This window comes from Vigna angularis, chromosome 1 (assembly GCF_016808095.1).
Source record: "Vigna angularis cultivar LongXiaoDou No.4 chromosome 1, ASM1680809v1, whole genome shotgun sequence".
In the NCBI taxonomy this organism is placed as follows: Eukaryota; Viridiplantae; Streptophyta; class Magnoliopsida; order Fabales; family Fabaceae; genus Vigna; species Vigna angularis.
The window spans coordinates 22,623,414-22,647,331 of NC_068970.1; the positions used below are offsets into that span (position 1 = coordinate 22,623,414).

Here is a 23,918-nt window from a genome sequence, read left to right on the forward strand (position 1 = left end):
ATTGAGATTCCACACGAAAAAAAGGACTTCATGAATGATTAAACCTACTTTTATTTGATAGTTTTCACCGAAACGAATCTTCTGGTTCCATACAAAGGATAGTCACATCTATGTGACTACCGCATTATCCTATGCAGTACAAACGAAACCTATTTTCACCCTTTTCAAGTTTCTTATGATGTATGCATATGGAGTGTGGTATAGCATATAGGGTGTCTAAAAAATAACACAAGTTAATTAATCTATTAACAAAAAAGGATAACATTAAAAATCTAGTGAAATTAAATTGAAGGACATTGTTTAGGGTCATGTACTATGGCCTTTTAGAGTAAGTTGTGGTGATTGTAATGCTTTCTTTCGCGAATACTGACCCTCTATCCTACCATCCATTATGTTTCTTTAGAAGAGAGACGAAGCTTAGTCCAATCTTCCAGTTTCTTCTCTCTGGAGGTTGTGTCAAGTGCCCTCATGCCTGTCAGCATTTCAAGAAGCACTACACCAAACATGTACACATCACTCTTCACATACAAGTGGCCTCTTCAAATATTTATACAGTTCACAGGCAAATTAGTTTGTGGCAGATAAAAGAACTATACATACTAGATTTCTAATTATAGACTTCCTTCCCCAAGTTCAACTTCCACAGAGCATAACTGTTTAAGGAGAATTTGTTTTAATTTCTTGTTTTATTCAAAATTACAAAAAAAAAATGTTTGTATACCGCCTTATTTTTCATCTCAGAAGTACTGAAGACAACACTTTTCCTGCTTTCTTTTGATTTTTTTTTTTTTTTGTATAAATCTCTGGATCCAAGAAATGAAGTGATATTTTAAAAATTATACGTTAAAGTAGGAGATAAAAACGAAAAAAGAAATCTGAAAATAATTCGACATTGTTAATTTTTTACAATATTTTGCTTGCATTTTCTTATTACGTAGCAAAGCATGTAAATAATCTATGGTCATCAGTACAGTCAAAAAGCATACATTTAAAGCTGCTCTAATTGCTAATTGTGTGCAGATATAATTTACCTGTTGCCACATATTCTGGATTTTGGCCGGTAAGGATACACTTAAGATTGTTTCTTTTTCTTTTCCAAATAAAAGTAGTGCCTCTGAAAGTTCAATACTGCCCAGATCAAGTGTCTGAGACCAATTTCAGGCCAAAGCGCAGTTGGTGCATATAAAGGACATGTAGTAGTCTGCCAAAGTAGAAAATTACTGAGGCGAGCTTCTCCAGAAGATCGGATCAAGATGTCTGGGTCAGGTGCAACTGCCATGTACATGTTCTTCTCAATATCCGCCAGTTTTATAACAGGAACCTCATCCTGTATATCCTTTCTCTCTTCAGTCAATTCAACCAGCCCATTGTATAATGTCGTTTCAGCTTCAGTGTCGTTACCGATATGATTCTCGATATTATTCTCAAATAAACCATCATTCCTTGCAACACTTTCTACTTCGGTACTACAAGATTTGATTGCATTTCGATATTCTTTACATGAATCTTGAGAAAGCAAATCAAAATCATTTCCTTTCAGGCCCTGATCAATTCTTGAAAACGCACCATTTGCAACTTTCTCTTCTTTTAACGCTTGAACTTCATTCAATTTTTCCTTGCAACATTCTTGAACAGCATGCACAATCTCGTGACGAGAAGTATACGCTACACAAATCAAAAGAACTCTCTGGTTGTTGTGGGCAGTAACTCTCGTTGCCTTTTCCACAGTAGCCCTGACAGGCTCTGTCAGTAGTTTCATGTCTCCAATGAAATGTAATCTAACACCATACTCATTAATGAGACTTTCTTGTTCAAGCAACTCCTCTATCTTTATCCGCATCAGTTCCATCAAGGATTGAACTTCTGTAGACTTCCTTTTAAAGTTATCAATGCTGAATGCATAGACAGTTACATACTTCACTCCTAATTCATAGCAGTATCTAAGGAGGGACGTGAGAGCATTAAATCCAGCCTTGTGGCCATCACCTTCTTCCATGTTTTTCTTCTTTGCATACCTTCGATTCCCATCCATGATGAAAGCAATATGACTTGGTACAGGACCCACAGATAAAATGGCAAACATACATCTTCTTAGATAACAATTTAAACCACCGAAGAATTGGCCTACAATATTTCCAGTAGTTTTCCGCATTGAACTGTTCAGTTTTGAAACTTGAATAGTCCAAGATAAATCTGATTTAAAAAAAATTAATTATAAGGTAGAAATAAGAATTAAAGCAACAACAGTCCAACAATGTTAGAAGATTTCAGTCAACAATGTTGCAGAACCCATTTGAAGTTTTGCTTGGCTTGCATCAAACTGGACCTAATATGCAGGGTTTCATGAAAGGAATGCAACAAGATTACTTGGTGGGCATATTCTTGAATGGGCTGAAGGAAGACATAAAGGCGGAGGTTAAACTTTATGAACCCCAGAATCTTGCTGTGTTAATGATGAAGGCTCAAATGGTGGAGGAAAAGGCACCAAGGAGGACTATCTCACTGTGCAACTTCAAAGTAACACCTATAGACAATTGCCACCTACTTGCAGTTACTCAAAAGAAGGGGAAATTCAGTGGGTTTTACCAACTCCAACAGAGGAAGTGGACAGAGCATTGGCTGTGTGAGCACCATCACTTGTTCTCCTGCTTGGACTCAACAAGGAGGGACACCATTTAGAAAATTGTCCCAAGAAGAATTGCAAGATAAAATAAAAAAGGGCTTATGCTTCAGGTGTGATGAAAAGTTTGGGCCTAATCATGCAAAAATAAACAGCTCCATATGATGATGTTAGGGGAATCTACTGCCTACATTCATAAAACATTTCCAGAATTTCACCTTGAGGATAAGGTGCAACTTCATGGAGGAATATTGATAGGTTTGATACAGTTTACAAAATAAGAAAAAAAGAAAGTAGTTCGTCTAGTTGAAAACACCTCTCACCCATTGAAAACCGCTAGAAAGATGCTACTACCATCAGTAAGGAGTTTCTTGCTTTCCACCTTGAGGACTAGGTGAAACTTTCATAGAGGGGTATTGATAGGTTCAAGAGAAATGTTTATATTAGGAGAAATAAAAGGGATGTGGGTAGGTTTTATTATATCAGACTATGTAGACACTTGTTTTTAACAGTTTTTCATTGTTTTTGTACATTTTGAAAAGAATAGGAAGAGTGGAGAGTCTGATTCTCTCGAATAACCAGAAATTGTATTTGTTTGGGTTCTCCACATTGGAGGAAACCTGGTATGTTGTTGGAATAACGATATGTAGTTTCTAAAACATCGCATTATAGGTCTGAAAACGTATCACGGTGTGTTTTTGTTTCTCATACAGTTTAATAAAGTTGAAGGTATTCTGGTCCAGCGTGATTAACATTTGAATTATAACGCTCACAGAAATCAGGTTTTCATCCTACTTTGGTTTCATTTTTTTCCTTTTGAGTTGAAGGCAATTAAGCACCTTTAAAATGGGGCTGAAATTCATGCCAAAAAGCACATTTAAAGCCTGGATCAAATAGACATACAACCATCATATTTAATGGGGGAAAACCAGCTTCCTATGTAAGTTGTTAAACTTGAAATAAAATGCATGAAACTCTGCTATGACAGGACTACAATATTTAGAAACTCAAATGCAGAATTTTGACATTTTACTCCACTTTAATGCTTCAATTCTACAATATCAACCTAAACAACAAAGATGCAAAATTTTCATAAAAGAAATTCACTTTTAACTAGATAAATACGTATAAATCAAATACACAGAAAAAAATGGCCAACCTATGATGCCAGTAGTACCTGATAACAGCCTTCTTGAAACCCTATGATTTCATCAACTAAATGTGCTTCGTTGGTTTCTTGAACGTCCCTAATTCTGAAAGAAAATATCACAAATATGGTCAGTTCAAAAGCACAAAGTGCACAAAAAACCAGAATGGGCAAAATGTTCATAACTTGTTTAATTCCAAGTCACAGTTCAACCAATAAGTCAGAGGAGTTGGGACTTTCTCACTTCCTAAATGAAAGGCCTAAAATATATACTAGCTATGAATACAGATCTATTATGAATTTAACAGATAATACGTAAATAAATTGTCTAAAATACAAAAAAAAAAAAAATTCAGATGCAACACAATGATCACACATAGTCTTCATAACCCTCCTAGTGTTTGCTCCTATTGCTCCTCATTCATACATATGCAAGTATAATGGTTTTCATTGTATTTCAAGAGATGGGTTGAAAATTTAGTATAAAAACAACAAAATGAATATGATTACTCCTTTCAGCTACATCCATCAGCTTTGATCTTGAAAGAAAATGTGATTGCCAAGATAGATGCAGGGAAGCGACAAAATATACAAAAAGATTTAATCAGAAGCAAGAATTTCCAATGTTATCTTTCTAACCCATATGAAATAGGTATTTGCTGCTAGACTAAGTTATGTTGAGAATATCAGAGTAAGAGCTTTACTTAATTAATTAGATTGGATAAGGTGGAAATACTTAGTTAGCCAACAAAAAATGTGAACATATGTCCAGAAGTGGTAAACCAGGGTGGTGCGTATGAAAAACAAATTCAACATGTTACAGGACACAGACAATAAAAAGAGCATGCTACAACTACATTAACAAACTGACATGTTTTAGGTTTGCGAGAAGGCAATCCTGGTCATTAAAATGAAAAACTAAAAATGACTGTCCTTTCAACACTGATGGGTTGATAACCAATCACCCCTGAGACTGATAAATATATAGTGAAACCCTGTTAAACCTGTACCAGTGCACTAAAAAGGACATATAAAACAGTATTGAAAGAAAGATACGCAGTCATCGAAACGATTGAAAAAAATCAACTCTCAAGTTCATTCATGCATCCCTTCAAACACTTGGCAGGTGTAGGAAAATTAACACCCCGAAAGATAAAAATCAATTTCAAAAGCTCTGGAAATCTATCTTACAGCAACTGCCGGGACCAATAATTGGTATTAAACATTAAAACAAAAACAGCAGCAGAGGTACAATTAATTAAGGAAACAAATCATAATTAAAAGAAAGAAAAGACCTTTTATAAAAAAGTAAGCGGCAAAAGGAAAACCCTGTAACAAAGAAATCATCTCATAAAGTACAGTAACATGGAGAACCGGCGGAAAAAACCTCAACTTAAATTAAAATAATAATTTAATCACTTTTATAAAAATAAAAAGAGTCTTTGGGATCACTTGGAGGAGGGAAAATCTACGTGTGGTCTGAATTGAAGCAAAATCCCAAATAATTGAGAGCTTCTACTAAGCACGTTCCCATTCCAAAAGCCGAGTGAATAATTCTTATAACTGACGTGGCAAAGTGTTTATGTTAGTCTTATTTGGTGACAAGGAACAACGAAGATTCGTTGAATGTGGAATTGTTTGTTTGATAAATAATGAACATCATAGGCTAACTTTGACAGTAGAAGGAGCAGATGCACTTGCATACAATTAATCACTTACCAGAAGAAAAATCAAACTTACGTCATCGAGGAAAAAGACAGAACAAATAGAACCCAAATGAATGACAAATTTCAATTAAGCATATCTAATGCCACTAGTGTTATGATCATAGACTAACAACAATAATTTAAAATATCTATAACGAAGAGAATCTACCATTGTTCTTACTAAAGTTAAAATAAAATCAATTAAAGAAAAAATGAGCAGGGAGATAGGAGCAAAAAAGCTGAGCTTGTAGTTAAAAAAATCCTTGGGAATCAAGATTTAGGGTTTATTTCGCAGGTTTTTAAAAAACAAGAGAATAAATAAATAATATATCAACTATATGCTTTTAGCTTAATGATAAAGTATTATGTAAGATAATTTTTTTTTATTTTTATCATAATAATTATTTTATATTACAGATATTTCCAGGACAATAAAAATCTAGAACCTTTAGAAAATCTAATTCCAGTATTACCCATTCTTAGATAAATATAAATTAACTCTTATGAGTAAACTAACATAATTAATCAGTATTACTTTAAGATCTTAGATATGGAAAATGAATTAACTCAAGATGAGACCTTTTTCTAAGTAAACTACTTAAATTCAGATAAACTTTCACAGACTCTCTTTGAGTAAAAAAACATTAATTAAATGTAATTAATGTTAAAATAATGATGATTAATTTTTGTTTTAAGAAATATTCAGTCAATAAATCTAGCTTTTAAATAAATATAATAGCCAGTTTTCGGATTCACAGACAAAAAAGGTTAACTTGGTTTAACTTTGAGAAAGAAAGATCAAAATCATTTCATTACAATCTTATATTGATATCCAATAGTTTTCTTATTTTTAAAAATTAAATTTAAAAATAATTGATGAAAATTTGTCACATCTAATAATCTATATAAGATAAGTAGTAAAATATGAAAAGTTGTTCTATTTTGCAATATTGAAACAAATCCTTATATATTATTTTTTTATGTCATTTGATTTTTTTTCTTTTAAATAAAGGTTACTTTGTATATTAATTTAGTTTTAGATATTTTTTTAATTTAAATAAGGAAGAAGAAAAATTCTTTATTGCATTTCAAATATTTACACTGTCCTTGACCTTTCGAATTTTAAATGCAATACAAAAATAATGTAATAACGGAACACTGAAAGTATTATCTGAGATTCAATCTTTGCAAGTGAAAAATTCGAGAATCTTAATACAAAAAAAAAACACAATTTAACAATTTCAATAACAGTTTTCTTAAATACTATTTCAGAAATTATTTCATGTATTGATTCAAATATAGTTATAAAAGATATTAATAATAGATGAGTCAGTACATCTTGTGGTTTAAAATATTATTTACAAGAAATTTCATCAAAATCTTATATAGGTAATACACGCTTAATCTATTATATCTTCGTAACTTAGCAAATAATTATTAAAAATTTGAATTTCATATTTATTTTTTCAGTTTTACGGAAAATATATTTTTCGTTCATCACACACGTAGTTAACAAAATACAATCGAACTAAGTGAGAACTAAAACAATATAGCACAAACACAACAATGCTACCACAATGAATAATAGGCAGAACAATGTTTGCTGTACAAAATATTTAAACATAGAATAACAACCATGGTCTCTTCTCACGAAGAGTATACCCCAAAAAAATTACATTGACCTCTTCATATATAATCCAATATACACAGAAACTTAAATGGTGGTCAAATCAAACTCGCATGGTAATGTTGTCACATACCAAGGTGCACTAAGAATACATGGACCTCATTGATAGGAAAACCAATATGCGTCATAAAGTTACTGCAGAAATAATCATATGCTGTTCCCAAAGGCTCAAGCAACTTTGGGTGTTGATCAAGAAATGAAGATATGCAAACAGTGGAGTGTGGTAAAGTCTCTACAAAATAACAACTTAATTAATATCATCACAAAAAGGGATAACCCCTTTTCAAACAAATTATAATAACATTAAAAATCTAGTGGCATTAAATTAAATTGCAGTACATTGTTTAGGGAAATGTACTAAGCATTTTAGAGTAAGTTGTGCTGCTTGTATTGCTTTCTTTAGCGAATATTGACCCTCTATCTTACCATCCATTATGGTTTCAACTTTCCTTTGGAAGAGAAACAAAGCTTGGTCCAATCAACATGTCAAGTACCCTCACGCCTGTCAGGCATTTCAAGATGCACAACACCAAACCCCCACACATCACTCTTCACATACAAGTGGCCTATTCAAATATTTATACAGTTCACAGGCAAATGTACAAGAATTATACACACTAGATTTTTATTTCTAGACTCCCTACCCCAACTTCATCTTCCATAGAGCATTGATTGTTTAAGTAGACTTTGTTATGATTTTTTGTTTTATTCAAAATTACAAAAGAAAGTTAGTACGCCCCTTATTTTTCACTACAGGAACAGTGAAGACGACACAAGTTCTTTCTTTTTTGTTTTCTGTATAAATCTCTGAAACAACAAATCTAGTGATATTTTAGTAATTATAAGTTTAAGTCGGAGATAAAAAAGAAAGAATTCCGAAATTAATTCGGCATTGTTCATTATTTGCCATATATTGCTTCCATTTCCTTATTACATAGCATTGCATGTAAATAATCTCATCTCATATTACGCCTATCACTCATTAATACAGTAAAAAAACATACAGTTAAAGCCGCTCCAATTGCCAAATGGCTGCAGATATTATTCACCTGTTGCGACATATTCTGAATTTTGGCCAACAAGAATACACTTAAAACTGTTTCTTTTTGTTTTCCAAATAAAAATCTATGAAAGTTCAATACTGCCCAGATAAAGTGCCTTAGACCAATTTCAGGCCAGAGTGTAGTCGGACCATACAAAGGACATGTAGTAGTCTGCCAAAGTAGAAAATTACTGAGGCGAGCTTCTCCAGAAGATCGGATCAAGATGTCTGGGTCAGGTGCAACTGCCATGTACATGTTCTTCTCAATATCCGCCAGTTTTATAAAAGGAACCTCATCTTGTATATCCTTTCTCTCTTCAGTCAATTCAACCAGCCCATTGTATAATGTCGTTTCAGCTTCAGTGTCGTTACCGATATGATTCTCGATATTATTCTCAAATAAACCATCATTCCTTGCAGCACTTTCTACTTCGGTACTACAAGCTTTGATTGCATTTCGATATTCTTTACATGAATCTTGAGAAAGCAAATCAAAATCATTTCCTTTCAGGCCCTCGTCAATTTTTGAAAACGCACCATTTGTAACTTTCTCTTCTTTTAACGCTTGAACTTCATTCAATTTTTCTTTGCAACATTCTTGAACAGCATGCATAATCTCGTGACAAGAAGTATACGTACACAAATCAAAAGAACTCTCTGGTTGTTGTGGGCAGTAACTCTCGTTGCCTTTTCCACAGCAGCCCTGACAGGATCTGTCAGTAATTCATGTCTCCAATGAAATGTAATCTAACACCATACTCATTAATGAGACTTTCTTGTTCAAGCAACTCCTCTATCTTTTTCCGCATCAGTTCCAACAAGGATTGAACTTCTGTAGACTTCCTTTTAAAGTTATCAATGCTGAATGGATAGACAGTTACATACTTCACTCCTAATTCATAGCAGTATCTAAGGAGGGACGTGAGAGCATTAAAAACAGAGTCAAAATTTATTTTATATATATAAACATAAATGGCATAATTCAGGCATCAAATAAATTGGGTGCCTAAATGCAACTGCTTATTAAAATAACTTCCCGAACAACAAATGACATCATATTTCATTGATGATTTAAGTATCACTACTCTAAAAGCGAATGGAACTATGAGTTGGGATTCCTATAAGTTGGTTGCAGCAATGAAGAAAGAGAAAAATCTAGGATTTAAAATATTCTTTACAATGATCAAATTTTCCTATCAATAATATCAAAAACGAAAATATAATTTAAAAAGAATATACGTGGAAATAATCAATAATCACAAGTCAACGCGTAAATAAGTTTATGTTCCCACACCCATGAACCTAGTTAACTCGCACGTAAACTTGTTTTGTAGTAGACAATACATAAGCACCCTTTATATATACGTTTACATATTCAATGTTTAAATGCATTTGTACTGTGCATTCAACTTTTAAGATCGCTCTGGAAAATAGAACTTGGGCAAATATTTAGCACAATATTCAGGATTTAAAACCGAGGCCTTTGATTAAATAGGAACGATTCTGCATGTTAATTCACACATATAATCACATTTAACATCTTAATCATTATGCTCTTTTTAGGTGATGAGAGGAGTGCAAGTCCAGAGAATCTAACAAGGCAGCAATTGATATAGGTGATTGTTGCTCCAACAGCATACATTTATTTCTGCCTTCAAAATCTGAGAAGGTTATGCTAAGCATGCTTGAACAACTTCATGCTGAGCCAATGAAAGTACACAGCAACAACAATTATAGGGAGAGTCAATGGCACCAAGAAGCAGTAGTACCTGTTATATTTGTCAAAAACAAAAATCAGAAAAACAATTAGTTTCTCTTTCTTCCTCAGAGACACAATACTAGTTACGAAATAACGGAAATTGCTTATACCAAAAATGATAGCAACAACACAGAATCTATTCCACCGATATATTTAATTGTCGATGATTATCAAACAGGTGAAATTTATTTTTCTTATTTTAGTCCAAGAGTCCAAAAGAGGCTGAAAATTTGGTTGTGGTAGACAGACAGTGGCAAAAGGTAGAACTCCTAACCTAAGGAGTTAATGCATATGAACCATATACCCAAGTTTGGAGGATCCAAGCCCTTATGAAAGAAAGAAAGAATCACTTAGGAAGCTAGGACAAACATCATGATGGACCAAGAGTAAAATGGTACTTCATTAACTACTTCATCATAAAACAACCTCTCTCCTCAAGTCCAACAATTTGTTGGTTCTTCTGATTTGATCATTTCCCTAACAATTTTTTTTTTCAAAGCATCATCAGTGAGGCTATTATGCTACCAAATTCACTGCCTTGAGTATCCAAGCTGTTTGGTTTAGGCTGCAATAGAGTATGAAATGTTTCATGAGACGGTATACATAAACTACCCCTAATCTTGACTCTTAAGTGATGTGCAACTTTGGGGTGTTTTCGAACAACTTTCCATTAGCCATAGACACTTTTCTTATTCTAATATAGATGTAAAAGACAAACTCTTTTTGCCCCTCGGAGATGTATGAAACAAGCAGACTCAAACGTGGTACAACCCTCAAGCTTTCACTTACTGGCTACACAAAGTGATAAGAAAGTCAAGAGCACAACCTTGTCTAATTTCTTACCACATTCGAGTCATCACCAAACACAAATTTCAAACTAAACAAATCAGATTCATGTCATGAAAGGGACATACAGTAACCATTTACTGTGTATCATGAATGACATGCTCGTGAGACACACAATATAACACACTCACTATAATCAGCATATAAAACAAAACAGCAATTAATGTCAATATTTGGAGCAATCCAATAGTTAATTACCAGTCATTTTGTAATGCAGAAATGAGGGGAAAATGAGAAGGTGGCAAAAGCTTGGAAATCACAGCAACAAAGAAAAACCCAACAAAGAAAACAGAACCAATTGACAGAAACAAGCATCCCCACAATTTTCTCTCATCAAATGAAGCCAAACAACGCATTGCATCACTCAACCTTCACCACAATCAAACACCTCTGAAGAGATTTCTGAAAACAAAAATAAGAGAATAAAATATTTGAGCTTCGTTCTATGATTATAAATCGTAAACTATAAATGGGAAAATCAATTCACCCAAGAAAACAGTCGTGCTTATTAAAATCGAGTGTTAACTCGTAAAAACTTAGACGACTATATATACGTTCCCAAAAACATTGCCCGAGTTGAATCGTATGCAAACTCGATTTTTGGAGCGGGATTGGTGGGCTCGCCGAGAACTCGGTAAGCTCCGCCAAACTCGCGAGCTTGCAGTCGTGTTAGCGAGTTCAGAGGGGTATTTTTTAAAACAAACGACATTCATTGTCGTTTCGCATGCGAAAATAAACAAAACTCACCGCGATTAGGGTTCGTTCATGTCCTCTACTGCTCGCGGGGTAGGGTTCGTTCTTCTTGTCGTCTACTGCTTGCGGAAGACCGACGCATCCGCCTCTACTCGAGGACGCTTTCAGGGCTCTCTTTCCCTATCCCGACGGAAGGCACCCTTTGTTCGCGAGGCGCTGTCGTTCTCTTTGTTCTCCACGCCGTCGTTGTTGCCGCAGTTTGTGACGTCGTTGTCGTCCGGTCATCGGCGTGGTAGCGTGCGGTGGTTCTCTTCTCAGGTCACCAAATCGCTGCCGTTCCTACCGGCACCGTGGTTCTCTTCTTCCTTTCGGAAGTTTGTGCTCTGCTGTTCGTGCTGGCTCTGCCGTAGGTTTGTTTATTGTTTTCTTCACTACCGTTTTCCAGAAGCAAGTAATTATAAAAGTATTTAATAGGAAAGCTAACTAATTATATTTTAAAATTTCTTTAATTTTGTTTACATTTTTATAATGTAATTAAATTGTACTTAACATTCTTAAATTAAAGGATTAGAAAAAAAATTAAACACTTAATTTTATTTTATTCGAAATTTTTATAATGATACAAATTAAATTACAATTTATTTATTTTATGATAGTATATAAAATTTTAAAATATATCTATGTATAATATTTTAATGATTTTGACATATAATTAAAATTATTACACAAAAAGTTATTAATGGCACGCTCGTATATTCATTTTAATAATTCGATATATTTTTCTTATTAAATATTTATAAACGGACATATTTATTTATTATTTTGAATCGAATGATAAAACTATTCTATCACAATTTAAAAAACTTGACTTTCCATTTTAATTCATATAAATGGTTGATTTATTTCAGTGTTCTAGTTTTAATTAAAGAAACATGTATAAACATTACTGCTTAAAAAAAATGTCTTAAGTTAATATATAACACTTTTTAATCTTAGCGTTATCAAAATTCTGGTTCAAGTTTGCTCAGACAATAAAATATAGAAAAGTAGAGTTGTCAATAAAGTACAATTCCCTCGATTTAACATCGGTCCATGTGGATTCGAGAAAAAAAAATCACAAAAAGTAAAAAAAAAACACCTTATCAAAATAGTTAATATGGTAAAAAAAGATAAAGTTAATTAATAGATTTCTTATTTTAAACATAAAAAAAATACAATTATTTAAACATATTATTAAATTTTTTATTTAAATTAATATGCCATAACCTTGGCTAGATTGATTAGGATCTATCTTCTCTTTCGTCTCTATCTTTAACTTGAATTGCATTAATTTAAACTTTTAACACGAGTTAGTCCTTCTGGCTTTCGAGTAGACTTATTTCCATTATCCATCAAATTCATTTCGTCTTAAAAGTTCAGTTCATCTCAACATTTTGGTTGAGACTCAGTCAATTGAACTCAGCCAAATTTTTTCTAGGATCGACTCAATAGAATTTGACTGAATTTCAACTGATTGAATCAAATTCGGCCAAATTTTGACTAGGGTCGTCTCGATAAAATTCGGTCCAATATCAGTTACGGTTGACTAGACCTAACTCATCTGATTCTGACTCAGCCTAAATTTGCCCGGGACGGACTTAGCCTAAATTTGATCGAGGCCAACTCTACTTATCTAGGAAAATTTGAGTCAGGGCTGACTCTACAAACTCGGCCGAATTTGGTCAAAATTTGGGTCGGGCTAAATTTAATTCGACAAAAATTTCGGTCAAGACCAACTCTGCAAAAATTCAGTTGGGGTCGACTTAGGTGAATTCAATTGAATTTTGGTTGAGAACCACTCAACCAAAAATCAGCTGAGGCTGACTCGATAATGTTTGTCCAAATTTCGATCGAGGCTTTCAGTGGGGACCAACTCAGCTGAATTTAGTCAAATTTCAAACGATGCTAACCTAATTTTCATCAGCTAAAATTTGGACAAGACTCACTTGATTGAAATTCGATCGAGGCCAACTTGGCCATATTCGGCGAAATTTCGGTCGAAACCCACTCAATCAAATTTTTTGGTGAATTTCGACTGGGGTCATTGGCTTAGCTGATTCAACCAAGCTTGTCTTGACCTTTGTTTTGGGTAGCTCATCTCGAGCATCAGTCTAAGTCGACCTGAGTCGACTTGGGTCAACCTGTCTCAACCTTTAACTCGAGTAAATTGTTCTAAACATTCGTTTTTGCCCAATTGTTTCGACCTTTAGCTTGATCTCGTCATTTGACCTAGATCGATTTGTTTCAATATTTGGCCCACAGACTGACCTATTTCATCCTTCAAACTCACTCAACACCAACAACCAAAGACAACAACAAATATAAAAGATAAAACAAGCTCCATCTTATTTCATATGGATTAGACACTAAAAAGTCAACATCATATAAACTTGTGAATCTTGAAGTTTTAAAGAAACCATTAGAAATACACAAGTTCCTTGCATATTCTCCAAATGACATATTGAGTTTTCTAACACTTTTTTAATTTTGTCTTCATAAACTAGGATATCTAATTCTTTATAACAATAAATTACAAAATCGGTCTTTAGTGATAGGTGAAGAATAACTCAAAACCTAATAGAATAGTATATTTTTTCTGATAGTTTTGAAAAAAAAAATTATATTCATATCCATCTTAAAGTAACATTTTCATTTAGCAAATTTTCTTCAATGATAAATTAAATTTTCCAAATTTTTACAAAATACAAGTTTAAAGTGAAATTAAATGAACGCGACATCATTTTTATTATCTTATAAAATAGTTCCAAGAATTGGCACATTTTGTCTTTCATATCTCATTCGGCGGAAGAAGGAGAACTTTTATAACTTCTATCAACCACTTTTAAGATTTTTTTAAGTTTTTTTATATTTTATTACACTTTCAAGTATAAATAAGTTGAATGTCATCTTTTAGTCATATCTAATAAGTAAGTGAGTTTATTTATAAAGACAAATTTGAAGAAATAAAATTAGGAGAAAAGATAGAAAAAAGTAAGATTGTTTGAATAAAGAAAAATACGATAAGAAATGAAGACATTTGAGAAAAAAACTTAGTTAATATTTTGAGATTAAAAAATATTTTTATTGTTAAAATAAGAAGATTACCATTTTATCATTGATAATAAAAATAAGTAAAAATAAAATATAATAAATTATGTTAAAAAGAATTGTAAGTTTTTTTTAAATAAAAACAAATCAAAATGATAAAATTATATTAAAATAAAATGAGATTTATAATTTAAATAAATTATGAGTGAGTGATTTGTTTAAGTAAATATATTATTAATATTATTATTGTTATTAAATATGATTTATTATTTAAAATGAGAAAATTAAATTAATAAAATTATATTAAACATGAAGTTGCATATATATTTAGTGTTCCTGCTTCTTTTCTGTGTTTATGTAATTTTTTAGAACTCTTTTCTTGGTTTATAGAGAAAAAAAGTTTGAAGATTATTTTACAATGTTAGAAATTTTTGTTTGACTTCAGAAGCAAATTTACACTTTTATCAAAATGATTAAAAGATTGAGGAAACAAGTACTATGGAAAATTGATTAATTTGGTTAAAATTTAGTTTACAATATGGGTTTATGCTTGAATGACTGGGAGAAAGATGAGGGAAGATAGACTTGCAGCAGCAACAGAAGGAAAAAGGAAGAAAAGAAAAAAGAAAAACAAATTGAAGGGTTAAAAGAAATAAAAATGAAATATTAATTAAAATATGCAACATTCATTTGTCTGCAAAAGATCCCAAACGTTTAAAATAAAAGATATAAAATAAGACAGGGTAATGTTAGTTTGATGAAAAGAAATGCATCTAACTTATTCCAAAACAATCATTTTACTTAAATTAAATGGATTAAATTAAACGAGTTTTTAAGACAATTAGAAAATTTTAGTTTATTTTAATTTAAAAGTTTCAGTTCATTTTTCAAAAGAGTTTTGATTTTTTACACGTAAAAGCATAAATAAGAAAATATTAGGTTGAATTAATGATATTCTATAAGTAAATGTGTGCAAATACAAATTCTGAATGTCTATAATTTATAATAATTAACAAAGAGATATAACTTTTAAATTGTTTACAATTTATCCTTAAAATTATGATAATTGTTTTTATTGTATTATTTTTTTGGAGAAAAAGTAATTAAATTGTGGCAAATAAAATAATAAAAAAATTCGATTCGTTTTTTTTCACCAAAAGCATGGCAAATAATTCCACAAGGAAAATAGAAGGTACTTCTATATATATATATATATATATATATATATATATATATATATATATATATATATATATATATATATATATATATATATATATATATATATATATATATGTATATGCACACAATAAAAGAATATACTTGTAAGCATAAAAAATAATATACTTGTAAACATAAAAAATAAAAATAATATTAGAACATATATCTATACTATTATTTCATTTATAATTTTAAATTATTCTTATAAATTATTTTACTATTTTATTCTTTACATTTTAGAATTAATTTTTAAAATTTAATTAATTGCTCGTAATAAAATTATAAAAATTATTTATTTTACATCTTAAACTTGAAACCAATCCAGTAAAAATTAAGAAAAAAAATTACAAATCTAAGTTGGGTATCTTCAATGGATATTTTATTTTGTCTTTTAAACTTGAAACCAATCCAGTAAAAATTAAGAAAAAAAATTACAAATCTATCTTGAACGGATATTTCAATGGCTTCCAATCCCTCAAGAACTTCTTCCATTGAAGGACGTTGATTAGGGTCATGATCTAGGCATTTTAGAGCAAGTTGTGCTGCTTGTAATGCTGCTTGTAATGCTGCTTTGGGTGAATATTGACCCTCTATCTTACCATCCATAATTGTTTTCAACTTCTTTTCGGAAGAGACACAAGGTTTTGTCCATTCAACCAGGTTCTGCTGCCCCGTTGGCCTTCTTGTGTCAAATGCCCTCATGCCTGTAAGTATTTCAAGAAGCACCACACCAAATCCATACACATCACTCTTCACATACAACTGCCCTGTCAAATATTTATACAATCCAAAACAATGTCAGTCTGTATTTTTGACACACCTAAATGTTATGTTTTAGATTCATTTGACACTTCCATTACTTATATTTTATTCTCTTTTTTAAGCAAAACAAAAATTTACATTTTTTTTACTATTTTATCCTTATAATCTATAGCAAATGAAGGTATCATTATTCTTAGACTTCGTTATTCCTTATATTTAGTCTACCTTCCCAACTTCATCTTCCACAAAACATTCATTGTTTTACTACTACTGTAACATTAAGGTCTTTCTTTTAAGTAAACTTTCTCTGCTGTTATTTTGTCTTTAGCTTATTTTCATGAAACATGTCAGGTGTCATTTAAGTAAATGCATGTGAAAATCTAAAATTAAATAAATAATACTTCCTCACACCAAATAAACCAGATATAGTTACCTGTTTCGAGATATTCTGGAGCAGCATAACCATAGGTGCCTATGAGCTCGGTAGTTACATGTGATTGTCCCTCAGATGGTCCCAATTTAGCTATGCCAAAATCTGATAATTTTGCATCGTTTCTGTACGTTATCACAATTATATGAGGAATTTATCATTCAAATTTAAAAGTATTACGCACTCATAACATCATGTAATATTCTTTAACCAGTCACCAGCTCTATAGTATTGACAGCACTGAGAAAGAGAGAAAGATAATCAAGATATTGAATTTTGAGGTTGTGTTATAACTGACGGAGTTAAACTATCTCAAATTGAGTTAGGCTTGTAAAATGATTGATGGGGTCCAAATTTGTAACTGTCAATTTGTTGATTAATGACTATTGGAAATTAAAAAATTAAAATTATATGTTATGCTATTTTTTAGGAAAATAAAAGTCATGTTGACTAGTAGAATTTATTTACAAATTTCTAGGCACTAGTTTCTTAGTGGTTATAGAGGCCAACATTTTAGTACATTTACGTTCACTTATTTGTTTTATAAAAGCAATTACACTCCAAAAATAATATACTAAGCAGTTTTATATTCATCTGTTCCATTCTCTCAGTTTTCTCTGTTCCACTCTCTCAACCTTTCCTTCAATAATATAACCAATAAATTGGTATCAGAGCTACATCTTACGGGACCTATGGATGCTGAAACAAGTTTCTCTCAAGTTGCTCCTCCTATCTTTGATGGAGATAACTATGATCTCTGGGCCATAAAAATGCAGAACTTCCTAGAGGCTTTGGATCTTTGGGAAGCAGTGGAGGAGGATTACGAAATTGCTCCGCTGCCCGACAACCCCACTATAGCACAGATGAAAACCTACAAGGAGAAAAAAACCAGAAAAGCAAAGGCAAAGGCATGTTTATTTTCTGGTGTTTCAAAAATAATTTTCACCAGGATCATGTCTCACAACATAGCAAAAGCAATTTGGAATTACTTGAAGGAAGAATATGCAGGAGATGAGAGGATTATAAACATGCAAGTATTGAATTTAATGAGAAAATTTGAGCTGCAGCGAATGAAAGAATCAGACACCATAAAAGAGAGTACTCAAATACGTTGCTTGGCATTGCCAACAAAGTACGATTGCTGGGCACCGCTTTATCTGATTCAAGAATTGTTGAAAAAATTCTTGTATCAGTACCAGAGAGATATGAAGCTTCTATAGCTACCTTGGAGAACACAAAGGATCTATCTAAGATCACCTTGGCAGAGGTGATGCATGCCTTACAGGCCCAAGAGCAAAGAAGACTTATGAGGCAAGAAGGATCTGTGGAGGGTGCTTTTCAAGTCCAATTCCAGAGCAATGGCAACAAACAGAAAAAGAAGCAGAACAATGACACCAAACCTGGAAGATTAAACAAGATCAACAAGAGTAATGATAATCAGGTTTTTCCACCTTGTCCTCATTGTAAAAAAACCAATCATCCACAAAAAAGGTGCTGGTGGAGACCTGATGTAAAGTGTCATAAGTGTGGGCAGCTAGGGCACATGGAAAAGATTTGCAAATCTCATCAACAACAAGGAGAAGTTAAGGTTGATGAAGATCAACCACAAGAGGAACAATTGTTTGTTGTTACATGCTTTGCTGCCAATAGCTCCACAGAAAGTTGGCTCATAGATAGTGGTTGCACAAATCATATGAGTTATGATCGAGAGCTCTTTAAAGAACTTGACAAAATTGCACTTTCTAAAGTCAGAGTAGGTAATGGAGCATATATTGCAGTAAAAGGCAAAGGAACAGTGGCAATTGAAGGTCAAACAGGTTTGAAACTAATTTCAGATGTTTTATATGTTCCAGAAATTAACCAAAACCTGTTGAGTGTTTCTCAATTGCTTGAAAAAGGTTATAAGGTGTTGTTTGAAGATAAAAACTGCATAATCAAAGATTCAGCAGGCAAAGGAAGTATTTAAAGTTAGAATGAAAGGAAAAAGCTTTGCTTTGGACTTCATGAGTGAAGAACATGCTGCAGTGCACAAAGAGGTCAGCAATACAATACTTTGGCATAAAAGATTGGGCCATTTTCACCATAGTGCTCTAATATTCTTGAAGAAGAATAACATGGTCAGAGGCTTACCTGATATAGAAGAAGAATCTCCTACATGCATTGCTTGTCAGTATGGAAAGCAAACAAGACTCCCATTTCCACAAAACAAGACTTGGAGGGCTATACAAAATCTACAATTGATACATACAGATGTTGGAGGACCTATGAGCACACCATCATTGAATGGCAGTAGGTATTATATTATTTTCATTGATGACATGACAAGAATGTGTTGGATATATTTTATGAAGTTTAAATATGAAGTTGCTGACATTTTTTGGAAGTTTAAAACTTTGGTGGAAAATCAAAGCAAGTGCAAAATGCAGATGATCAGATCGGACAATGGAACTGAATATACTTCAAAAAAATTTAACAAGTTTTGTGAAGATACAGGTGTAGAACACCAGCTTACAACCCCTTATTCACCTCAGCAAAATGGCACCATAGAAAGGAAAAATAGGACGATTATGGAGATGGCTAGGTGCTTACTTCATGACAAAGATTTGCCTAAAAAATTATGGGCATAGGCTGTAAATACTGCAGTGTTTTTACTCAATAGACTGCCAACAAAAGCTTTACAACAGAGAACGCCTTTTGAAGCATGGTACGGTTACAAACCTGAGCTGTTTAATTTAAAGATATTTGGTTGCTTGTGTTTCTCTTATATTCCTCATATTAAGAGAGACAAATTGGACAAGCAAGCAGAACCTAGAATTTTTGTAGGCTATAGCTTGATTTCAAAGGCCTACAGGATCTATCTTCCACACAAAAACAAAGTCATTGTTATCAGGGATGTGAAATTCTTGGAGTTTGACTGTTGGAGCTGGAAAGACAACAAATTCCTTGAACAATTTGATTGTTTGAACTGGAAAGGCAACAATGAGCTTGGATTGCAGGAGGAGAATGAAGATGTGGATGATGAACCTGTCAGAGGAATAAGATTGCTTTCTGACATCTATCAAAGGTGTAATGTTGCCGTCATGGAACCTGGTGGATATGAAGAGGCTGCAACTGACAAAAAATGGATAAATGCTATGGAAGAGGAGCTCAAAATGATTGAAAAAAATCAGACGTGGGAGTTGGTGGATAGACCTAGTCATAAGAAGGCCATTGGAGTAAAGTGGGTTTATAGAACCAAATTCAATCCCGATGGTTCTGTGAACAAGTACAAGGCAAGACTTGTTGTCAAGGGATATGCTCAGATGTTTAGGGTGGATTTCTCTGAAACATTTGCCCCAGTTGCCAGGCTAGACACAATAAGATTGCTGCTAGCACTAGTTGCACAAAAGGGCTGGCTTATACATCAATTGGATGTAAAATCAGCATTTTTGAATAGATATTTGGAGGAAGAAATTTTTGTGGAACAGCCAGAAGGTTTTGCTCTTCAAGGACAAGAATACAAGGTTTATCTACTGAAAAAGGCATTATATGGTTTGAAACAAGCACCAAGGTCTTGGTATAGCAGAATTGATGCACATTTAATGAGCTTAGGCTTTGTGAAAAGTCTGAATGAGTACACCTTATATATTAAAAAGGTGAATGAAGATATACTTATAATATCTCTGTATGTTGATGACTTATTTGTTACAGGAAATTGTAAGGAGATGATTGACAAGTTTAAAGAAGAAATGGAAAATGTCTTTGAAATGACAGACCTTGGAAAGATGACATTTTTTCTTGGTATGCAAGTGCAACAAAAGAAAAATGAAATATTTGTGTGTCAAGAAAAGTATGCAAAGGAAGTGCTTATGAAGTTCAACATGGGAGAGTGTAAGTCAGCTGCAACTCCAATGAACCAAAAAGAAAAGTTCTGCAGAGAAGATGGTGCTGAAAAGGTTGATGAAAGGCTGTTTAGATCCTTAATTGGATGCTTAATGTATTTAACTGCCACCAGACCAGACATCATGCATTCAGTGAGTTTGTTATCAAGGTACATGCATTGTGCTAGTGAAATTCATTTTCAAGCAGCAAAAATAATTCTTAGATATGTTAAAGGCACAATTGATTATGGTATATGGTTGAAGAAAGTTGAAAGCTTAAGTTTTCATGGTTATTCAGATAGTGATTGGGCAGAATGTGTTGATGATATGAGAAGCACTTATGGTTATTGTTTCTCACTTGGTTCTGGAGTTTTTTCATGATGTTCCAAAAAACAAGAAATTATAGCTCAATCAACAGCAGAAGCAGAGTATGTTGCTGCTGCAGCTGCTGTAAATCAAACTGTCTGGATAAGGAAGATCATGACTGATTTACACATAGAACAAGAAGACAACACAAAGATTTTTGTAGATAATCAAGCTGCAATTTCAATTGCCAATAATCCAGTTTTTCATGGCAAAAAAAGCATTTTAAGATAAAACTTTTCCTTTTAAGAGAAGTTCAGAGAGAAGGACAAGTAAAACTAGTCTATTGCAAATCAGAAGATCAAGTGGCTGATATCCTAACCAAGGCACTTCCAAAATCTAGATTTGAGTTCTTGAGACAAAAGCTTGGAGTTTGCAGTTCCAAAGTCAAGGAGGAGTGTTGATTAATGACTATTGGAAATTAAAAAATTTAAATTATATGTTATGCTATTTTTTAGGAAAATAAAAGTCATGTTGACTAGTAGAATTTATTTGCTAATTTTTAGACACTAAGAGCACTAGTTTGTTAGTGGTTATAGAGGCCAACATTTTCGTACATTTACGTTCACTTATTTGCTTTATAAAAACAATTACACTCCAAAAATAATATACTAAGCAGTTTTATATTCCTCTGTTCCATTCTCTTAGTTTTCTCTGTTTCACTCTCTCAACCTTTCCTTCAATAATATAACTAACAAAATTCATCAAAATTTCATACTGTATTTCCTTTGGCTTCCAATAAGCATAGGACATGCGAAAATCAACGAACAAAAAATAACTGACCTCGTCGAGAAGTATATTTGAGGGCTTGAAATCTCTAAATATGACTTTATTTTCCGTGGCGTGCAAGAAAACTAATCCCCGAGCTGTACCCTTAGCTATTTTAAGCCGGGTGTTCCAAGAAAGTGGCTCCATGCTATGATTTGCTGATCAGAAAAAAGACAAATAATAAGAATTAAACTCAAAGTCAAGAGTGGTTTCCTTCAATCTGTTTTAATTGTCATCAGTTCATACTTCCGAAGAGATGATACTCGAGGCTTCCGTTTGGCATGAACTCATACACAAGAAGAAACTCGTCCTCGTCCCAACAGTACCCCAATAACCTGATCACGTTGGGGTGAGAAAGCCTTCCTAAAAAATTTACCTCAGACTGCATCTTCCAACAAAAGTTTTCAGTTCATTAAAAATTTAAAGTCAAAGTTTAAAAAATTAAATGAAAGAGATGAAAATAAAGCGACCTGCCACTCTGAAACTCTGAAAACCCTCCTCTATCCTTGGTCTTTTTAATGGCAACTTCAACTCCAGAGCCTGGTTTGGCAGGGATGAGGGTGTTCTCATCCAACCATCCCTTGTAAACTCTACCAAACCCACCTTCACCGACCAATCTGTCTGATTTAAAATTCCCTGTGGCAGATTTCAGCTCCTTAAAACTGAAAATCTTCAACTCAGGCCATTTCGGAAGTTGGCGATGATTAAAAGGAATAGGAGAGCAATCGCTGTAGATGGTTTCTCTCACGGAAAACAGACTTTTCCTGATATCGGTGGTTGTGGTGGTTTCGGAGAACTCGACGCTGCTGCCCTGAATGTCTGATGAGCTTGAAAACAGAGGAACCGAACTCATCATGGGAAAATTAGAATCGGAGGTAAAAAAAAGGAACGAACCATTTCCTTTTTTGGGATGAATTAAGAAAGGGCACAGAGATTTTGATAACTTGCCTGGATAATGAGGGCGGTTGAGTGAAGAGGATTGAAGTGATGGAGCACCGGAGAAGCAAAGACCCATCTTATATGGCAATCAGAAACCTCTGGTTTTGGTTGACACTTGATCAACCAGACTGTGTGTTGGATTGTCAACCATTTAATTTGAAGTTGTTCGTTCCTACTGGTTTTAGATCAGACAATAATTTCGCGTTCATACTAAATAAACATTTGTCTAAGTATGAGTAAGTAATCTTCTGCAACAGCTCGGAAAGCTAAAACAATATTTTATCAATAATTTTTCCATTTATAAATAAATTCCAGAGAATGAAAATACTCATTCTTGACTTTCAATTGAATTGATTTTTACTGTTTTGCTTTCAAACTGATACACAAGTTGTCCTTTTAAAAGCAAATATACGTGTTATGAAATAATTCAATTTAAAATTAAACAACTTCTTTCTGTCAAACTTTTCCTTAAATTAATTATATTAATTCAATTTAAAATTAAACAACTCTTTCAATTTCAATAATGACTGCTCCTTGGTCTTTATTTTTCTAATGAATTAAATCAACAATTTCTTATTTTGTAAAGATCTTTGAAGATATATAATTTTACATAAACACTCTTGTTTATTTTATGTAGAGTTGAATGTAAGATCCCAAAATTTATACAACTTTTAGATATAAATTAATAATTGAAACATTGTTTATTAATAAAATAAAATTTGTTTACAAAAGTACCATATAGTTTAATTAGTTACATCTTAGTATAGTAGGTTAAAGATCTTGTGTATATGTTGTATGTGATGTGAAAATTAATTTGAGTTAAAAATGTGATATAAACGAAATAAGATAACTTAAATAGATATTAAATGATTTTATGTCAGTCAATTGAGCTTAGCCTAGTGGTATGTGTTGTGTGATGTTTGTGTGTGGCGTACTAGACTTTGTATTCAACCTAGCTTGCATGCGATTTTGGAGGGGAAGTTTCAGT

General features: G+C 32.7%; 1 protein-coding gene, 1 long non-coding RNA gene and 2 pseudogenes across 10 annotated transcripts; all 4 read right to left on the reverse strand.

Annotated features, from left to right (window-relative positions):
• Positions 1-224: 224 nt before the first annotated feature.
• LOC108344126 (dehydrodolichyl diphosphate synthase CPT3) lies at positions 225-5,505 on the reverse strand. 9 transcript variants are annotated; one of them, XM_052870160.1, is made up of 4 exons: positions 5,187-5,203; positions 5,063-5,096; positions 3,798-3,873; positions 857-2,193 (listed from the first exon to the last, which is right to left on the reverse strand). In XM_052870160.1, the coding sequence occupies exon 4, from the start codon at positions 2,150-2,152 to the stop codon at positions 1,073-1,075; it is 1,080 nt and encodes a 359-aa protein (XP_052726120.1). In that variant the 5' UTR covers positions 2,153-2,193; positions 3,798-3,873; positions 5,063-5,096; positions 5,187-5,203; the 3' UTR covers positions 857-1,072. The 9 variants fall into 9 exon arrangements, with proteins under 9 accessions (XP_052726122.1, XP_052726120.1, XP_017438105.1 ...); XM_052870162.1 differs by lacking the exons at positions 5,063-5,096; positions 5,187-5,203 and adding an exon at positions 225-493 and having other exon boundaries at positions 1,032-2,193; positions 3,798-4,771; XM_017582616.2 differs by lacking the exons at positions 5,063-5,096; positions 5,187-5,203 and adding an exon at positions 5,487-5,505.
• Positions 5,506-7,072: 1,567 nt separating this feature from the next.
• Positions 7,073-9,844, reverse strand: LOC108328454 (dehydrodolichyl diphosphate synthase CPT3-like; annotated as a pseudogene).
• Positions 9,845-9,903: 59 nt separating this feature from the next.
• On the reverse strand, positions 9,904-11,948 carry LOC108344170 (uncharacterized). The gene is made up of 3 exons (XR_008249788.1): positions 11,555-11,948; positions 11,129-11,209; positions 9,904-9,971 (listed from the first exon to the last, which is right to left on the reverse strand). It is a non-coding gene; the product is annotated as an uncharacterized LOC108344170 (long non-coding RNA).
• A 4,133-nt stretch (positions 11,949-16,081) lies between these two features.
• Positions 16,082-23,165, reverse strand: LOC108328444 (probable serine/threonine-protein kinase PIX13; annotated as a pseudogene).
• Between the last annotated feature and the right edge of the window lie 753 nt (positions 23,166-23,918).

What these genes read in the sequence shown, in the direction of transcription:
- LOC108344126 (XM_052870162.1), bottom strand. Translation starts at nt 2,152, where the DNA reads ATGCGGAAAACTACTGGAAATATTGTAGGCCAATTCTTCGGTGGTTTA.